The sequence below is a fragment of the Dryobates pubescens genome, chromosome 2, assembly GCF_014839835.1.
Source record: "Dryobates pubescens isolate bDryPub1 chromosome 2, bDryPub1.pri, whole genome shotgun sequence".
Classification (NCBI taxonomy): domain Eukaryota; kingdom Metazoa; phylum Chordata; class Aves; order Piciformes; family Picidae; genus Dryobates; species Dryobates pubescens.
This window is the reverse complement of record NC_071613.1, coordinates 27,380,292-27,400,966: the sequence shown is the minus strand read 5'-3', so window position 1 is coordinate 27,400,966 and position 20,675 is coordinate 27,380,292. Positions and strand designations below refer to the sequence as shown.

General features: G+C 45.3%; 2 protein-coding genes across 2 annotated transcripts in view; one reads left to right on the top strand and one right to left on the bottom strand.

Annotated features, from left to right (window-relative positions):
* CCNYL1 (cyclin Y like 1) overlaps window positions 1-12,556 on the top strand; it is a 30,746-nt gene extending 18,190 nt beyond the window's left edge. The window contains exons 7-10 of the mRNA XM_054173029.1: window positions 1,384-1,503; window positions 3,441-3,607; window positions 7,770-7,932; window positions 10,792-12,556. Of these exons, the coding sequence (XP_054029004.1) occupies window positions 1,384-1,503; window positions 3,441-3,607; window positions 7,770-7,932; window positions 10,792-10,908 (567 nt within the window). The 3' untranslated portion in view covers window positions 10,909-12,556. The remainder of the gene's footprint in view (window positions 1-1,383; window positions 1,504-3,440; window positions 3,608-7,769; window positions 7,933-10,791) is intronic.
* A 5,573-nt stretch (window positions 12,557-18,129) lies between these two features.
* FZD5 (frizzled class receptor 5) lies at window positions 18,130-20,376 on the bottom strand. Its single transcript, XM_009899082.2, has one exon. It carries the CDS (start codon window positions 20,281-20,283, stop codon window positions 18,553-18,555), a length of 1,731 nt encoding a protein of 576 aa, XP_009897384.2. The 5' UTR covers window positions 20,284-20,376; the 3' UTR covers window positions 18,130-18,552.
* Window positions 20,377-20,675: the final 299 nt, after the last annotated feature.

Genomic DNA, 20,675 nt, shown 5'->3' with positions numbered 1-20,675 from the left:
GAGGAAAATCATGTCCTTTAGGGAATGCTACAGGCCTCTAACCTTACTGCAGTATACAGACAGAAATTTGGTAATGACTGTACATCATACTTCTGAGGGGGAAGATACAAATGGCTTGTAGTGATGGCTGGTTGCCTACAGTTCCTTTTAAAAGGTTCATTAGGTCTAAGAAATCTCTGAACGCCTTGTCCTGTAAAAATTCAGTCACAAGCAATCCAAATCCAGGTTCTATTGACCCTAGTAGCAAGAAATAACTTGAAAGTCCTTTCCTCCTCAGAAAAATGTACTTCCAGATGTGCTTTTGTACTGCTCATAGCACAGGAATTGTGCAAAGGGGATCCTGCTCATATTATTCCTGATGTTTCATGCTCACTCTGAAAAAGAACCTCCATTAATTAGTGGTATATTAGAAAGCCATGAGGGGAGTACAAAGTTAACTTAACCTCTTCATTATATTTGACACTGTTACCTGCTTATTTTAAGCTGCAAAACTGTATGAAAATGCTTGCTTCGCTTATGCTTATGACTACTGATTTAATGTCAAGGAGTTGTGCTGTTCTCCCTGGTACCTTTACTATACTATAGGTCTAACTTGGACTGTAGATAGAAACCTGAGTATGAGTCTTGCAGAACCAGTACATAAAGCTGGAGCTCTTGAAGTTTCATCCTTCCAGCAAGAGTGCTGGATATCAGAATATCTAGGGAACCTGGGTCAGAATTCTCAAACACTCACTTTAGAATTGCATTTATAGGCTGTTTATTTCTAAGCTTTTATTTTCCCCTGTATTTAGAAACAGTTTAGCACTGTGTCAGTGTTAAATCCAACTGTTCATTAGCTCTGTCTTTCTGGAATCTTCCAAGAACAAGGCATATGAAGACAGCGTAAGTTATCTTTCACTTCTGCCTGTAATGGAATTATTGACACACATTTTCTCACTCTTCCTCAGCTGTAAGGAGAATCTCAAAGTCTCTTAGTTTTCCCTTTTAAAGAGCCAGTGCTTCTCCGGTGTGTATGTATCTGTGATTTTCTTGCAGAGAGAAACCTTTCTTTAAGAAAATTCTTTTAATCTGTAGCATGTTCCACGGACAGTAGTTAGCACCTGTAATAATGATGGTAGTTCATGGTTGAGGCATTGCAGATTTAAAAAGTTTTTGATGAAAAAAAAACCAAACCACAACAAAAGCTTTTGTGTTTTGTTTTGCATTTTCACAATACTGCAAGGCTGCTTGCTTCTCTCAGCATACAACTTTTGTCCTGCCTCTGTGATAGGGAATGGTTTTATACACTTCTACTTAGCGAGAAGAAACAACTGTGTGTGGCTGTTCTGTCTTACTTAATACTGACTTTAAAGATTTTCAGTAAATCAGAGAACTTTCTTTCAGCGGGAGGAAGTTCCAGATGACTACTACAAGCATGACCCTGATCACAAGCACATCTACCGGTTTGTTCGGACACTTTTCAGTGCTGCACAGTTGACAGCTGAATGTGCAATAGTGACACTGGTAAGAGATACCTGATTACTGATACTGAAGTTTTTGGACCAGTTTTTTTTTCCTCCCATCAATGACTGAGCTGAAATGACATTTAATTAGTTAGAGTATCTCATGAAACTATGTTAATTATGAAGACACTGTACAAGTGAGGACATTACTCATACAAGTGAGTCACAGAAGTGGTTAACTAAAAAGGAACTTGCTTACCTTTCTATCTATGAATATGTAATGCTTAATTTGTCAAAAAATTGCTTGTTTCATAATACATAACTTGCTGTAGAAGTTTCAGAAAGGCAGAACAGTGGGATATAATAAGGTCATATGCAAAGACATCTTTTGTTTTGGTTGTGTGGGAGTTTTGAATTTGTTAATCAGAACAGTGCAAGTAACAGTGCTTAGGGGGTAGAGGGATCAATACTACAGGAACTCCATGAAATGAACTTTCCCATTATTACATCTTCCAGTTGTTGCCACCTGTCTATCAATTTATTTATTTTTTTTTTTATTAAACCAAAGAGGCTATAACTTTTTTCCCAGGTGACATGGAGTTTCTTGTAACTCAAGAACAAGGTTAAGAAAATCTCATATTCTGTTATTTGATTTCAGAAAGCAAGATGGATAGAAAAAATTGACAGTGATACTGATTTTATATATATATACACACACATATATGCATACATGTACATATGCTGAAAAAGGAGGGAAAAAAAGTATGGCTGCATTAGACAATCTCTTAAACTGCACTTTGACTCCTAGATTTCAGTTTTCATTGTGGCTTCTGCCTGAAAGAGTCTAAAAGGAGAACAGAAGAGAACTGTCACCAAAAGACAATGTGGCAATTGAGCAAACTCAACTTGAAGGACTCCCTTCAATCAGGATGTTAGTAATAAATGGGTCAGCTAGTTAGAGCTTTTGAAACTCTGAAAGTATTTTGATGTTTTGGCCTTTTCCAAAGACATAAAAACAATTTTGACAGAACAAGATGATGTCTAACCCTGGCCAATCTAGTCAGCCAAGGTATTCACAACAAATAGTAGCGAGAGTTAGTTTTTAAAGTGACTTTTACCACTAGATGGCTCTGTTATTATAGCAACACCTTTAGTCCACTTGATGGCTAAAAGAACGGGATGAAGGTGCAGGGTAACCCTAGTAATAATGATCGATTCTGCCTTTCGACTTGTACAACAGCTTCCTGCACCCACTAGCTTATCTAAAGTTTCATTAGGACTTTGGACTTTGTTGTTGTGTCCCTTAAACTATCTGTATGCAAATTTGAAGGTGCAAATTACTTAGTTCATGGATCATTATAGGAGTGTGAAATAGCAGAAAACTTTCAAGGGACTCATTCAACATCTTTGGGCTGATTTAAGATTATGTGGGAGGAATGCATGAAAGACCAAGACATATCTTGGCCTTGGATATCTTTCAGTAGCAAAGCAGTTGGTGATCTTGATGAAAGAGGAGATGAAGGCTGTTGCAGGTGGAGTGAAGACTGTTCTTTACAGGGTGAAGTAGAAATAGCACTATGATGACTTTCATTCAGAAAGACAGTAATGAATCCATCTTCGTCCCATAATTAGAAATCACAGTGAAGATTTTAGTACTTCCTGTTAAGCTCTAACTGCTGAGCCTTAACCATGATGAAAGGCTGGAGTGATGTTGAGTGACTATGGGAACTGGTGACAAAAAGAAACAGCAGAGCTTATTGCTCAGAAATGATTCTTCAGTATCTTTATTATATACCTTGGCGGTGCAGTTCTTGTGTTATAATAGAAATGGAAGCTGTAACTCCTGTAAGTTTGGATTCTAAAGTGTAAGTAGTAATTACTGATATTAGTTTTGATACACTTAATGGTAATGGGATAAAACAGTTGTATTGGACTAGCATGCTTGCTGCTCAGAACTCAGCTCCAGGTCCTGTTTTGTTGTGGTTTTTTTTCTTATAGGTTTATTTGGAAAGGCTTTTAACCTATGCAGAGATTGACATATGCCCTAGTAACTGGAAGAGGATAGTCCTGGGAGCTATTCTGCTGGCTTCTAAAGTCTGGGATGATCAGGCTGTGTGGAATGTCGATTATTGCCAAATACTGAAGGACATTACTGTTGAAGACATGTAAGTTGCAAGGTTTGGCTATTACGCCATGGTGGGCTTTTTGTCTTGGTGTGGGATTTTTGTTGTGTATGGTTGGTTGGTGTGTTTTTTTAAATGGCAGCATTGGTGATCATACTGAAAAAGTGTCTGTCTCTGGTGCTATGATATATGTACATGATATATATATGGTGTCGAGCCTCATTCCCTTTTTTAACCTAGGAAACTTTGGATAACCCTACTTTGAGACAAACCTGTAGTAGTATTTCTAATTACTTAGGTGAGTAACTTCCAAGTTAGTTTTCTTCACTTTCTTCCCCAGTGATAAACTATAGCCATTTACATTAATTTTTTGCAGTGGTGTAACACTGAAGTACCCAATTTGAAATGTTTCCAGAAGTCCTGGTTTTTGGGGGGTGGGAGGGAAGTAGGTGTAGCAAATCTGTTCCCTGCCTCTTCTCATTGAGAATTTCAAAAAATTGCAGGGTAATCTTATGGCTTATGTTTCTGCTCTGGTATCTAGCTAAGGCCTAAATATCTCCAGGTCTGAATTCCTAGCTGCTGCTGCTGGATGACAGGTGCCATTTGTGTGTGTTTGTGTGGTAACATCTAGCTACTACTACCGCTTATCTTCTTCGGGTGAGTTCTCAGACTTACCTACAGTGTTGAGAACAAGGTTCTCAATCTTCTGCTTGTTTACAGCTGTTCCTTGTACATATTCTTGTCTCAGCTGTAGATATATTTATTTTTTTTCAGAAACTTTGAATCTGCAGTCTTTTCTTGGTGTACTCAACTTTAAGCCCTACAGTTTCTGCAGTTTGAGGATGTTCATCCTTGTGGCTCCAGGGCCGTACTGTGGGCTGGAGATGTATTTATGTAGAGTGGATTTGGCCCATTAAGATTTTTTTGTTAAATTCCTCCTCACAAAGTTCTCTCTCTGAGAGCTTCAAGATGTCAACCAAGGTAGTAGAGGTTTGCACACAGTACTGGGAGGCTACATTATGTGAGAGGGTCTGTTCTTGCCCCAAGCTCTCTCCCCTGGATTCAAGCCCGAAGCTAATGTTTTAAATACAATATATAATCACTTACCTGGGACTCTTTATGAGGAGAAATATCCAGTTTTGCTTATTTTAGATGGGGACAGCTTTTCTGAAAATCAGGGGTTATCTGCACCAAACCGGTTTTTGTTGTTCAAGTCATTTCACATTGCAAAAGCAAGAGAAAACATAGTACTGTTTTACACATGCCCTTTGCTGTGTGTTCTCAGTCTCCAAATGCAGGGCTGTGCCAGCCCTGCTGTCAGGAAAGCACAATTAGTGATTTTACACAACATCATCAACCTGGCTCAGAGTGCTCATCTATCTGAGGAACATACTTGAAGTGCTGCTGCAAATAACTCTGAGGTTGACTGAAGTGGGGTCAGTGATGGTAGGAGTGCTCTTTTTGATGTCTCCTCTTCTAGCCCTATTTGAGACAAATCAAACTGATAGCACTGAAAATATATGTAACAAGTAGGATGTTTATTCTCTGTTGCTGATGCTGAATCTCCTGAAATCGTCAATACTTACATTTTCAAAGCAGTGGTCGTAGTAAGGAAAATAGACTAAATTTAGGCTTGTTTATTCTTCCAATTTGAACATGAGATTTTTGTGATCTCATCTGATTTCAAATTACTCAGACCTTTGAATTTAGGTGTGGGCAGAAAATGTACAACCCCTGTCTGACAGTGGTGCAGGAGTCTCCATCCCAGGCCTCACCCTGCTGCAGTTTGGCAGCCTTCACCACTCCTGTGTTGGATAACATCACTGTAACGAGGACCTTGGAAAACTACTTAAAATAGTCAGCAAACCTGAGTTTTAAGCTTATAAGTCTGCTTTCAATTAATAGTTGGTACTGTGGTTAATTGTGAATTTTAGTAATTCCAATATTTTTCAAACCATTTACTTGATGACAAGTATTCCGAATACAAGCAGTACTGGGAGAAAGCAATTGGCAGAGGATTTCAGGCATAGTTGCATTCTAATATTGGAGATGGCTGCTGATGCTCCCAAAAAGTTCACCCAACCCTGCAGTAGTTGCCCGGCTAAAGACTGCTTGGCGAGACTCAACCAGGTATACTCCTTGGGTGGGCCATTCCTGTGCACAGTAAAGGCCTATCTGGACTGGTGCCAAGTTTGGTTTGGGAACGTTTGGTGCATCTGCTTCTTGGCCCATATTTTGAATGATATCCCTAACCTGATGGATACTCTTGTTGAGCCACTGCAAGTCAAAAATGAGAATTATACCCCAAAAGGTTTTATACCAGGGTCAGTTCACCCAGTTTGCAAATCTGTGTGTGCACGTGGATGGATGTGTACAAGCCAGGCACTTTTTCTGAAGGCAGTGTAGGTGCACCTTGTCCCCACCAAACGCTCTCTTTAGTGCTTGTTTGGCATCCCCACCTTGCTGCTCTGTAGCTCTCACAGAAACTGCTGGTGGGTTAAAGTTTATTAAGATACGAGATTCAAGTTTTGCAACTAGCGTATGAGTTTGTTTGCCTTATTCTTTTCCTGCTCAGCAAAGGTAAAGCATTCATCTTACTTTCTTTTTCACAAGCCCTTTCTCATTTGACCAAAGCAAAAGTGGATGTTTTACTAAAAGGATTTTTTTGCTTTTGGGTAGCAGAGTTTTTTGTTTTACTGATTTCTACTGGGGGGAAGCGGGGAGTGGATATAAGGAAGGGGAAGTTGTCCTTTGTCAAAACTTGCTTTGAGTGTGAAGCCATAATTGCTAATAAATCAGCTGTGCAGCTGCTGATCTCACTATGATTGCTTGTAGGGGGACACATGCTGTTCATTCTTTTGGCTACATCTATTTGTAAATAAGACACAGAAGACGCATGGGCATTGTCCTTTTCGGGTTTTCAACCACTGTTAACTGACTTGTTAATCCAATGAAGAATTGTATTTTTACACAATTAAAATGTATTAGCCTAGTGAGTACAAAAAGGACGTTTATTCAAAGGGTAAATCAAGCTCTGATCAGCTGATCATCAAAACATTATCTGATTTACATTTCTATAGGCTTATGACCATATGAACAGGAAATTAATTTTGGCACTAGGTTCAATGATACTCAAGTCCACTATGCTAGAAGCAAGCACAAAGCCACTATTCATATTGGGACCCACCATCCAGTACAGGACACAACCTGGATGAATCCTTAATTCATTCCTCCCCCTCTGATAGGCAAAACATCCATTTTTAAAACCTTGCCAAAAGCAAGAACAGCCTTGGAACTGAATTGTGCAACTTACCTTCTAGTATATTTACAGTTGACCCGTATGGCTGCTGGTGTACTACCAGTACGAACAATCATTCAGTGTTGAACTGAATTGCTTGTTCTGGGTACCAGTGGTTTCTTTTAGGATCATTTGTACAACATTGGTTTACTTCTGTAGAATATCTCTGATTTAGCTGACCATGGTACAGTAGCAGAAGCAGCTTTTTTCATGTCATGGCACTCTCCTCACTTTCCTCCAAATATTTTGCCCAGTGTGTAAAAACTGGACAGTGCCCTTTGACATAGTACTTTGTTATCCTGCCTAATGCTATTGAGGAGAAAATTCCTTCTCCCACCTAATGCTGCTTATTTATTTATTTATTGGAGATGAATCCATGTTGCTTCAAGAGCCTTTTTTCTGTGAGATAATAGCAGCAGCTCTTCATAGATCCATTTGTTGCCGTGGTGATCTGCCTACTCCTTTTGTTAGTCCGCCTCTACTTCAATAAACCCCCTTCCTGTTATCAGCCTGGTGAAAATGTCTGCAAGTTCTTCAGAGCTAATAAACAGCATACATCATTCCTTTCATCTGATCACTATAGTGTGGGGCCGTACAAGAGTGAGAATGGTGCATGAATTGTACAGCTGCACTAATGGAACTCCGAAGAATGAACCTCCCCGGTCAGCCAAGCGAGTGCATGACAGGGCACTACCTTTCTCTCTGAGCTGGAGGTGCCAAGACTCAAAAGCTGCACCTTGTTTTGAGCACAAATGAATGACCTGTCTCTCAAAACTAATAATGCAAAGCTCTTGATGACTATTTCAAAGTTGCTGGGTTTAAAAACAAGATTGAAGTCTCTTCAGTGTTTTCAGCCAGCTAATATAATCTTTTTTTCCTTTGTCTTCTGTCCCTTATGCCTCCTAGGAATGAGATGGAAAGACACTTCTTGGAGCTATTGCAGTTTAATATCAATGTTCCTGCCAGTGTTTACGCCAAATACTACTTTGATCTTCGCTCCCTAGCAGATGACAATAACCTGAGCTTTCTGCTGGAGCCTCTCAGTAAAGAGAGAGCACAGAAACTGGAGGTAATGGTCTGAGACTGGCTGAGTAGGGAACGCTATCTGTATGTGTAGCAGGAGCATCTGTTGCTAATCGTAAGTGGCAGTTAGAACAACTGGAAAGTTATTACACTGGTGTCTTAAAGGCAAATTTAACCCCTTTATAACTACAGTTAGCACTTCTAAAGCCGCACATAAGCTAAGGTAGCATTCTGAGGAAGAGAAAGGACAGATTATGGAAGTCTAGCAGATTGCAAAATAAAATGGATATTATTTTGGGAACCGTAGCTCAATTAGGCTACTTAAGATTGAAAGGATTAATGTAACGGATTGTCTGTCCTTCTCTGGTCATAGTCTGTATTCCAACCACCTAGAGACAGTCACACTCAGATTTTCTAAATGCTACCACCTGAAGGTTTCCCACTGCATCCCACTGCACAGCTGCTTTTAGATTTAGAGGAGGACTCTTACTGCTCTCATGGTTTAATAAACCATTTGTCTGGGGACTGCTTCAGAAATAATGTTTGTGTTCACAACTTTTAGAACCTCACCTTTCCAAAGACGCATTGCTTTAAGATAAACTTTTGGATTATTCTATTCTATTATATATTGTCTATATCTATACATATCTATTCTCTTCTATTAGTCACTTCTTAGGAGTCCAGAATGTCCAGAGGAGTCCTTGCTCCTTCTGCTCAATGGGAAAGGCTGCCCATCTGTGAGTGCCTGTGGTTGTCTTTGGTGTGAAGGCATAGTTTTTAAAAAGTGGAACTTTTGTGGAGTCAGTTTTACTAGTTGCTGGAGATGTCTAAGGGATTTCAAAAAGACCTAAACTACATGGATTCCCAGGCAAAATTTTGTGTTGGATCAATGTAACCTTTCATCTGTCCAGATTTAATTGATGACTCTGCATGTTGTTCTGTTGACCTTTCAACAAAGGCATTACCACAGGCCCTGTGTACACGGATACCGTAGGCCCTTTCAAAGAGGGATGTGCTACAGTATACTTGGCTTAGATTGTTCTGTTGTCCACCCCCAATAATTCTGCCCAGTGCCAGGCTTTTTTATTTTATCACTGCCAGAAGTGTCTGAGCTTTGCGAATCAGTGTGATCCTCCTGCTCATTTCAAATGATAGGTATGGCATGCTCATGAATTCCTTTAAAGTTAAGCAGTGCAACTCTTCTGCTTTGTTTGTCATACCCTTTCTTCTTGCACTTTAAGCTAACACTGTCACTAATTGTAAATGTGATTGCAGGGCAGTTCATATTCCACAGGAAACTGTTTACTGAACTGCTCAGTGCCCAGGCATAAGTGGATGATTTACAGATTATGAGCCTGGGTTTTTTTTGTCTTTGCTAGCATGTGGGGGCTTGGTACTTAAAACCAGAGTACTGTTCAGTGCAGTTTCTGATTTGGCATAATGCATTTAATAATGCATATATTCTGGGCATTCTGGGGTTTAATGCTAAAATGTAATAAATATTTAAACCATTTGCTATTTTTTTTAATTGGACCTTTTGGCTAGAAGCACACAAGCAGTTGACAGAAGCCTGTGTGGAGCAATGAATTAGTATTCCAGGAACTGAAAACTGATTTATACCATATGGGTGACTGTGGCTAGATGTGTCAACACAGGTCGCTTTATGATTGAGGTGCTAGCATTAAAACAGGATGGCGAGTCTGTCTGGTCTTGCACTGGAAGCTCATGCTGCCAGTGTCAAAGAATGCCACTCTTGAGCCAAATGCATGCCTCCGGAAGGTCAGCAGAAATAAATGTAAATAATTATTTTAAAATATACTTAGATGGTTATTCACATTTGGAGTGCTTTTCACCTTTTGAACTTCCAGAACACAGGGCTGTGCTGAATAGGTGCAGCCTTAAAGGGAAGGCGTAGGCTTGTAGCTGATTGCAGGACTAAAAGTTCATCTGGAGATAGGTGGTGAATTATTAATGGAAGTTAATGTTCAGGACTGAAATTCAGTTCAGTCTTTCATTACGGGTATCCTTGTTTGTTTGTATTGATAATGCCTGAAGGCTCCAGTCAGAAATGGTCCTTACACAGGGGAGGACACACTGTTTTCTGGACAACATTGTGTTATTTGGATTTAAATAATTAGGCTTGTTACTAGAATAGCTGCACCAGAATAAAAGCTGCTTGACTAGCTAGCAGAGGCAAGCCAATAATTGGGTGAAAAAGCAGTTAAATACTAAGTTGTTCACATGTACTGATATTTAATAACTGTATTAGAGTGCCATGGCCATTGCCATGCCATCAAGCAGTGGGCTGACCTCCCTTCTCAGACTTATTCAGGAGCCTGATCCCAGGAAGAGCATGTTGGGGCTGAGAGCACAGAGAACTCCTAACAGACATCCTAGTAGAACTTCATTTCTTAGGCTCACTTGCACTGAGTGGCCAAGGGCAGGGTGCCTAAGGGATTGCAGAGACCTTTTCAGTTTGAACTTTTTCTCTCTCAGAAATGACTGTGTGCATCTTTGCACGTTTCAAATAAAATTTTTGTGCTATTGCATGCAGCGGAACTAGCTACTAGGTGCAATTTTGAGCATAACTTGCACAAACTCCTATGTCTGAAATGGATCCAAGTTTTCCATTAGACAGCGAGACTGATAAAAGAATGAGAGTCCTTGGATATGGAAACAGCTCACCTTTAACTTTCTGATGGATAGGGTTCTTGCTGGTATGGGGACAGACCCTTTTAATATTTTCCCTCCAAAGTAGTTATTTCCTCTTATTCTAGGTGAAAAAGCAATAGTGTCACTGCTGCAGAGTGCCTGCTGTATGGTGTTAGATTTGCCAAACCTCCCTTGCAAGGTTCAGACTTCCCTAATGCGTACTTTCCATTTTGTATCTGCCCGCGGTGTGCAGGCTATCTCCCGGCTGTGCGAAGATAAATACAAAGACTTGTCAAAAGCTGCTATGAGACGATCTTTCAGCGCTGATAACTTAGTGGGTATCCGCCGTTCTAATGCCATACTCTCCTGAGGAGAGAGAAAGGTGCAGCACCAGAAACCAGCATCCAGATGAGTTGGAGGAATACCACCACTCCATGCACACAGGCCAGCGGTGATGGTGTCTTCCAGCAAGAGGAGAGGAGGGAAAACTTAGCCAATGGAGCCCGGAGCTTGAGGAGCATACTCGGTGCAAGAGACAAGACCTTTGTCAAATCAACTTTCTCCTCCTTCTAATGTATCCAGAGGTGCAAAAACAGACTTTTCTCCTTCTCTCCCCCACAGATGTTTGCTTACTATGTAGGCCTATAGCTGTGAACTCTTGAGGTTTTGAATAATAAAAGTAGTTTTAAATTTTAGAATTTAAACACTAACCACATGAGTATAGTTAAGACGTTCTTCCCTCCTCTCCCCTGTCATCCAGAGTCTTGCTGCAATTGTATTTCAGGTCGATGCAGTGTTAACAAAACCAAAACAAAACACGGGACTCTTAAAGTATAAAGCCACTCTGGAGCTGAAAACAGTAGCATAAACACATGTTGACAGCTTTTCCCTGGTTTGGCTACTAAAAGCTGCTATTATTGGTGATCTGTTCATAACCAAGAAACTGCCTAGCAGGAAGGAATTCCAACTCTGCACCCACAACTTCACTCTAGTAGAGATTGTCAGAAGACTGAATGTTTTGACTGCAGGCAGAGATACGGTTTTATGTATTGTCAAAATGTATAGGGTCCATGCTGCATTTCTTGTGAATTATGGTGCTTCTCTCATTTTCTAATACTTACATTGCTCTGGAAGAGATGCAATCTGTATATTTTTCTGAGGCATTGAATGGGAAAGTTAGTCTGGAAACATCATCACCATCCCAAACAGTGTAGCAATCCAGTGGTGAATGGTGTGTATGCAGCACCGCTTGTCTGAGTTCTACTGCAGATCTCTTGTGCTATATACAGTGGAGTTCCTAAAGCTGATATTGTGCATCCATTTGGCTCTCCTCAGGTTTTTGTTTCCTGGGAGGGATTTACATTCATAATGAGACAGTAATGAGTTTGAGAATCTTTGACTACCTAACGTGGTAGGTTGAAAAATAATTGTATTCATTTGAGAATTATCAAAAAACTTTCTATAAAGATCATTTTTTTTAGTTTTGTTGGGTTTCAAAGTGAATTTTATCTTGTGCAACTGCTCTAGAGGTTTGGGTTTTTCTGAGACTTTGGAATGGAGCTTACTTTCAGACTCTGGAACTAAACTCTAAACAGGATAAGTATTATTAGACTCTTCCTGTTACAAGTCTTTTGTAGTATCTTCCCTTCTTGGATCCAAATAGATTCTAGGCGGTTTGTCCTAGGAGCAGATCTCCCTCGGAAAGGCATGGGTTCTGTGCACTTCCTCTTCCAGCCAAGGCCCAGAAACTTACACTGAACAGCAAGTCCATGTGCCTTTGAGAGTGGGGCTGTCTGAGTGCAATCATCAGTTTGGCTGCACTCAGCTCTCAAAATGATGCATATAGCCTTTTGTGGTATGCAAACATGCCAGCCCTTGGCTCCCAAACCCATGGAACTTGGCATTTCAGGTATTGATCACAATTCAGTTTTGAAAATAACACTACATCTTCAGGTGGTTTTCCTTTCTCATGTTTCTATTAAAAGAAAAGCTAATAAACTCTATTTTAATTAAAGCTAAAGGTGAAATGTGTGTTGTGTATAGCTGTCCAATTTCATTCCCCCCTCACAAGTATTTGGTGCTGTGCTGTTTCTCTCAAGCATGAAAAAAAGAGAAGAAAAGAAAAAACCCCAGTGGTAAGCCTTAAAGCCCTTCCATTCCTTGTACTAGCTCCTTGCCTTCACTTTATCACAGTGACTTGTGAATGTCTGGGGAGCCAGCAGCAGAGGTCATGTGGCAACTACGAGCTGCCTGGTTGGCAATGTGGGGCAAGGCCCTGGCAGCCTGCTTCAGCTGAAGGCAGGGCAGAGTCTTGTGCAGCTGCCTGGCTGTTCCCACATGTTGTTTGGATTTAGAATTTGACTTGGGCTGCTCAAGTAACTATTCCCAGTTTCTTTGCACTTAAATGGCCTTTAAGTAGGGCCAGTCTCCCTGGAGGTGATTTGATGTTTCAGTCTTCTCTTGAGAGGCACTAAATTGGAAACTACAAGTGACCAGCTCCTGGATTGACTTGTGACCTAATTGCTAACGAGCTTTTCTTTCCTTAGCACTGCCAGATGCCTTTAACTTTGTGGGATCGGTCTGGATGCAACTTTGCTGAGGGCTGGCACACAGCTTCTGCACATTCAGCAGCGAGGTGCTCAGCAGAAACTTGGGGCAGTCATTTATCTTTTTTGCCAAATGAGAGTGAGGCTTTTCCTGCTGCTCTGGATGGCAGCGAATGACAGCTTGAGCTGACAGCTGCTTCTGCAATATATCCTGCAGGAGACTGCTGCTCCCAACTTAATTTTGCCTTGAACCGTAGCTGGGTTTAGTTTTACTGTAGCATAGCCCAGAGCACATTGTCAATGGGATTTTGATCTGTTTAGCTGACGCTAAACGGGGCTCAACTACAACTCAGCATCTTAAGAGAGGAAAAATAGCAATTTTGTTTAACATTTAACATTCTGGTCCCCCTTAAAGAGTTAGGTCCTGACCCATGCAGTTAGTGCATGTCCTAGGTACACAAAAGTGAACATACAGCTCCCTTTTGAAGGGCTGAGCAGTGCTTGTGTCAGAAGGAATTGGGTTTGGGTGGTTCTGCTGGAAGACAAACGGGTGGGGGAGCGATACACTGTCATTTTCACTGTTGATTTGTTGGCAACACTTTTCTCAAAAAGGCAGAAGGGAAATTACAGTCCTGGAATATTCAAGTTGCAGAGATTGTTGCCTGCCTGTGCTCCCAGGGAAGAGCAACTAGCTACAGGGTCAGTGTACCTTGTTTCTCTTAACAGCTGAATAATATTTAATCTGTGTTGAGGTGACCTCTACCTGCATCCAGTTCCAGGACAGCACTCCCCTTTTAACAGTAAACACCATAACACCATCTGCAGAGACAATAGCTATGTTGCAGCCCAGCAAGAGTAATATGCACATCATGTATCAATGGTAAGCAGGGGCAGGAAGTTATGGATGTGTTTGTGAGCTTAACATGATGGCCTTGGGCTTCAGCAGCCCTTTCCCCTTGTGTACAGGGAACTGTGTATTCTGTTTCTAAGGGAATTTTACAAGAACTGCTTCAGTGTGGGTTTGGCAATTAAGAGGACAAGCACTTGAGGGATGGAATAAATGTCAAGACCATCGCTTTTGGATAAGAGTATAGGCACCAAGCATAACATAAGCAAGCAGAAGAGCAATTGAGGCAAGAGCTTGCACAGGGTGTTGGCAAGGTGTGCATGGGGCAGGGTGAGCTGGTGTGTTTGAGGCCAGGCAGCTGCTGCCCCTGGCCTGCACTGGATTTCCCACAGGACACTTACAGTACTGTTATGCAGGACTGACTTTCTGTAATGTTATCTGGGAAAACATTTGCACCAAGGAAGTTGCTTGACCATCTACAGTGAACTGCAAGGTGCGTCCAAAGTGATTTGTAGTGCACTTAATAATGCCTCCCCCCTGCCACCAACCCCAAATGTTTAGCTCAAGAAAGCTGAATGTGGACTCTCTTTGTCACAGGGTTAGAACAGCCTCAGGCTGCTTTTGTAGAAAAGGTAGGCTGTTTGTTCTAGTTTGCTGTGTGTTGGTTTTTTTCTGATGAAACTAGTACTTTGGCTTTTACTCTGTGACATTACAAATTATTTGAAAAGCTGCATGGTCCCTGTGCTGTTAGACACTGACATTCCCTATGCCACTCACACTGAAATTGTGCTACTTGGGCACTGTTAAGCAAACAGCAAAAGCCCAAAGCTGCCAGTTAACAGCCTCAAGGATGGCTTAAGTTGACCAAATGGGATACGGAGAGCACAACTGACACAGCAGTACAAGCATTAGGCTGGGCTCTGTCTGTGTGCATACATGTGCTCACAGGAATGGTCCTGCAGGTGATTTGCAAACAGCTGCCTACATTAATGGCCCTTCCCCTGCTTGGAAACAGTAGGTGGTGGATGGCAGTTCTGCCAGACTCCTGTTTACTGAGGAGCTGAGGACACAGTGACTTCCTGCTTAGGGAGGATGACAAGGTTACTAGCGAAGTGTGGGGAGTTACTTCCGGAGGCAGGTAGGGAGTATCCACAGCTCCCCTATAAGAACTGCCTGCTGAAATGGTGCATGTCTTCTCCACACTCCAGAACGGCTGCCCTGTGTCTGACAGCATGAATTGCCTGTACTTGAGCAGGGGGGAGGCAGATCACCAGGCACTGAGGAACTGGGTGAGTCAGTGTGGCTGCTGGGTTTATTACTAGGTGCTGGAATGCTGCTTCCAGGTAAGAGATCCTATCTAGTGGGACCTGATGTGTGCCTACACACCTAACTAGATAGCAAAATCTTACACCATTAGTCACCAGGGAGCCAGCCTTTAACCCCTTGTTCTTCCTAAAGTGCTCCTCCCAACATGAGAGCACACAGCAGATGGCAACATGGACACTCAAATCAGAGCACAGCTCCTGTTTGGCTGAGAGCCGTCATCTGCATGGCCTGACAAGTATCAAAGGGCACCACTTCAGAGTCTGATCTCAGTGCAGGGCAAAGGACTGATAGTGTGCAAAGTGCAGCACACCAATAAAAGCTGGTAGTTAACCCTCTTCTACCAGCGAGGTGTGACCTTGGCCTGTCAAGAAAATGTCACAGGCAGCAGCGAGACGCTGAGGCAGCCCCCAAGGACTGACCGCTGTGGAGTACAGGGCCAGGCTGTGACCCCCAGGCTGGGGCACAGCATACAAGCACTGAGGGCACAGGTGAGTGACATGCCCCGTGCTGAGAGCAGCGCTGCGTGGGGTTCGTGCACACATAGCACACTACTCCTGTACCATGCAAGGATGGCTGTCTTACCTGCGCCCCCATGCTTCCCAGGGAGAGGGGCCCTGCACGACCCTCCACCACAGGCCTCCCTGTTCCCCCCACAGTTAAGTTTTCATAGCAATTAATATTCTAACAGAAGCAAAGAAAACAGCACGCACTTTTGTAATTGTCATCATTTGCCTTTTTTTTTGTCCTCATAAATAACTGATCTCAATACTTCTCTTTGAATAAAATTTCTTCATCTTTTCACAAAATATAGTACAGTTATTTAAACAACATTGAACAGCATCCGTAATGTAAGAGACAAAACCCAACACGTAAATTGGCTACAGCAGACAGAGCACTTGTTGCTGAGAAGCCAGGCTCAGACAGAAGTTGATTGTATGAACCTACCCTTAGATCAAAGCTGTAATGCTCTTGTGTTTTGCAGGGGGCAAGCTTCTAGCTCATGGTGCAGTTCTTTTTTCTTAAAAAAAACCCAAACAAACAACTTTACAGGCAGTTGCACTTTGGAGAAAAAAATGCAACAACATACCAACTTTGACATGGTTTTCTTCATTCTATTGCATGATGTGAGTTTATCTGTATCTACAAAAGGCACTGTAAGAGAGAAGAGTCCAGCAAGGCATGGATTGGAGCAGCTTGGAGTCATTTAATGCCCTGGATTACAACATGAGACTACCCACAGCGTCACTGCACCTTACCTGCCTCACTGATGAGAACACACCTGCCTCAAACCCGTATCAAAGGTCACTACAACTTCTGTATGTACAAAGCAGGCTATAATACAACTATTTACAGTTTGTAACACACCATGGTGCAATTCTGTCCACAATGAAGTGCTGCAGCATGCAGGAGGGAGCGAGCACTCTGTCGCAAGAGTGCTGATATGTGCAGCAAAGAAATCCCTGTGAGCCCTCAGTCTTTGCGCCACTAGCTCTGCTGGCCACAGTGCACCAGAGACACTCGTGGTACCTTGGCAGTACCTTTATCAGTAGATATGCCACTTGAATGTCCCGTCACTTCCCAGGCTTTGGTTTTAAAATGAAGTGGAAACCTTCTTGACTGAAGTGGTCCAAAGGTGTTGAGAACAACCTCGAATCCTTGCAGTCCAGTGGGAGCAAACCCAGCAATTGCTCTCCAGTGCTCAAGCAGCAGCCAGGTCATGTTGCCACACTTGCAGGAGGGCAAAAAGACCTTGAGCAATGGGTAGGTGGGAACATAAATGATTGCCACGTAGGACAGGGAAGAAAAAAAAAATTAAACCCCCAGGTGCTGTCACAAGTGAGATGAAGCCAGAGGCAGCTGTCACTCGCCAGCTGTGTCGCAGCTGGAGCCACTGGCCCTCACTGCATTTGGTGAGGATAACAACAGGGCCCTCCTGCCATCACTCTACTTATTGAAACACAGCCATCACCACCACTTAATGCCAGGCACCACTTCTGTCAGTGCTGTGCTGCTGTCTGACCTGGGGAAGTGGAGAAGGCTTTTGGAAGCTGGAGGAAAGGGAGTATAAGTGCTCTGCTGAGTTTTCCTAAATTAACTGCTCATTCTCAAACCTGGCACTGTCTCCAGGAAAGAAGCAGCAAGAAGTAGTAAAGCTGCTCACTGGAAAAACCCAGCTGCTCCCCAGGGACTGCAGACTGCTGCCTGGCTCACCCCCATCCCCATGCTCACATTACCCACTACAGAAGTGCAAACACCCTTTTAGGGTTGGTGCTGCCACATTCAGCTGCTGTGTCTTGTGTCGCTGGCAGGCAGGATGCTGGGGCTGCCTATCTCACCCAGGATAACCTGCAAGGCACGAGGGAGACGCAAAAAAACTCATCCTGCTACAGAGGTGAGAAGCACAGAGCAGCACCAACCCCTTCTCAAAGCACAGGGCACCTCAGAAGGAGGCTGCTCTCAGTGCCAGAGCAAACAGTACCCTGGGCTCCTTGCAAACCCTGTGCTGGGATGGCAGCCTTGTCACTCAAGCATCCCCTCAGCTCTCCAGAACAAGTTGCTCTCCAGGCAGCAGAGCTGGCTACACACTGCAGAGCAGTGGGTTGAACCTGGGAGTTGGTGCCACAGAGCTGAGCCCCCCCAGCACCAGACTCAGGGACAGCCAGCATGTACTTGCCCTGATGAGACAGGACCTCCAGGGTCACCATCTGGTCCTTGCCCATGCTGCAGACAGTTGGGACCCAGCAGCCCTAGGAGCATCATTCTGCCTGGGAAGCCCTTGGTGCGGTGCAACAGAAATGCAGCCCCCACTGCCAGCTCTTTCCAGCCCACTCACATTCTCCCCTGGTCTCTGCTGAGTGTCTGGGTGCAGGTGCCACCACCCACCCTACCTGCTGCAACTCACCCCTTCAACCCAGCACCAGTAAGCCCTACCCAGAGGCTCACTGTAGAACACAAATCAGCACTTGAAGGCTATCTGCCACCTGACTGGCCTGCAAATAGAGGCAAATCAGGACCTCAACCAGGGCACGGGAACCCAAATGGGGCATACATGGTGGCATCAGGCTCCAGGCCTCCCTTTCCCTCTAGCCCTGCATTGCTGGCAGCATGTCTCCCTGCCTTGCCTGGAGCTGTGGCTGCCCTGTGCCCCACAGGTGCACAACCTTGGTCCCAGGTAGCACCGCCATGGTGGAGCTGAGGATGCTGGGGATGACTCAGTGGCCAACCCCCCTTCCATGGCCCAGGGTCTTTGCAACCCTATCCTCCCTGTGGCTGGGGTCACTGAGGTTCCCTCTGGTCACACATGGGACAGTGGGACCTGCTTGTGGTAGGAGGCCATGCTGGGCAGCACCATCCTGCCCGCCAGTGCTGGGCTGGCCTCACCATACATAGAGGCACCTGCAGGTTTCCTGGCCCGGCAGCAGTGGGCTGTGAAGCGTCTCCAGGACTCAAGTGTCTTGCCAGACCAGATCCAGACACCAGAAGTGATGCCCACCACAAGGCACATGAAGTACTTGAGCATGAAGACAGCATAGTCGGGCTTGGGGTGGTGGGAGTCCCCTGGGCAGGAACAGTTCTGCGCCTGCTCCCATGCCTCCCGGTTGTGCTGCTCGTAGATGTAGCAGGCGATAACGATGGTGGCAGGCACAGTGTAGAGCACAGTGAAGATGCCAATGCGGATCATGAGCTTCTCCAGCTTGTCAGTCTTGGTGCCGCCCTGCTTGATCACACTGCGAATGCGAAAGAGCGAGATGAAGCCAGCCAGCAGAAAGAGGCTGCCAGTGAAGAGATAAACCACAAGTGGTGCCAGCACAAAGCCCCTCAGGTTCTCCAGGCTCTGGTTGCCCACATAGCAAACCCCAGCCACTGGGTCACCATCCACAGAACTGAGCGCCAGTACAGCAATGGATTTGGCACTGGGGATGAGCCAGGCAGCCAAGTGGAAGTACTGAGCATAGCTAGCAATGGCCTCATTGCCCCACTTCATACCAGCAGCCAGAAACCAGGTGAGGGACAGGATGACCCACCAGATGGAGCTGGCCATGCCAAAGAAGTAGAGGAGAAGAAAAACTATGGTGCAGAGGGCAGGGCCTGTGGTCTCATAGTGGATGTGGTGGTGTTCTGAGTTGCAAGCCACGTTGGCATGGCCTGCCACCAACCGCACAATGTAGCCCATGGAGACAAACAGATAGCAAGCGGAGAGAAAGATGATGGGGCGCTCAGGGTACTTGAAGCGCTCCATGTCGATGAGGAAGGTGGCCACAGTGGTTGAGGTGGAGAGGAAGCAGAGGATAGACCAGAGACCAATCCAAAAGGTAGCAAAGGTCTTCTCATCTTGAGTAAAGTAGGGCTGGTAGCAGGGGATGGCACAGTTGGGTACCTGCCCAGTCCTGATGCGGTTGTACAGCGGATGGGATTCCTTGGAGATGGGGATCAGGGGCGCTTTGCACTTGCAAGTCCGGCCACAGTCCAGTCCTGAGGGGCGCTGCCCATCGAGTGGCGTCAGGTTTTTGGCTGCGTCCTTGGCCGGGCGTGTGGGTTTCCCGAAGAAAGGCGGCAGGGTGGTGACTTCCGTGCGGTTGTATCCCATGCAGAGCACCTCGGTGTCCCCCAGCACCGGCAGCCTGTCGCAGCTCATCCTCTCGGGCCAGGCGAAGCCGTACTGCTGCATGATGGGCGAACAGCCGGCCTTGGCCCGCTCGCAGACGGAGCGACACGGGGGCAGCGGCTTGGTGTAGTCGGGCAGGCAGATGGGGGTATACATGCTGCAGAGGAAGAAGCGCAGGTCCGGGGAGCACTGAATCTCCACCAGCGGCCAGAACTGGTGCACCTCCAGCCCGGCCTCATCCTGTGTGTCGTGGTTGAACTGGTTGGGCATGTAGGTGAGGTTGTAGCCGATGCCCTTGCACATCGGCACGGTGATCTCCTGGCACACCAGCGCCTTAGAGGCGGCGCGCCCCGCCGCCGGTAGCCCCAGCAGCAGCGGCAGCACCAGCGCCAGCGGCACCGGCAGCCCCCGGCCGCCCATTGCCGCCGCGCGTCCTACCGCCGCCGCATGCCCCGAGGACCTGTGGCCGCCGCCGCGCTGGGAGCGAGGCCGCGCCGGGACCGCCGCCGCCGCCTCCACCGCCACTCGCGCTCTGGTGCGAGCGGGCGCCCCCGCGCCGAGCCGCGCCCAAGCTCCGCCCTTAGCCCCGCCCGGGAACGCCCCGGGGCCGCCCCCATCCCGGTGCCCCGCCGCCGCCGGCGGCTCCGCCTCCAACCCGGTGGCCCGCCGCCGGGCCCACCCCCGCTCGGGCAGCTAGTCCCAATGCGGCGAGAAGAAGTGCTGCCGCGGTGGCCTCGACCCGGGGGGAAGCGGGGCAGTGAAAAAGTGACGGTGCTGCCTGACCACTAGCCGCTCAGCACTCTACCCTGGCT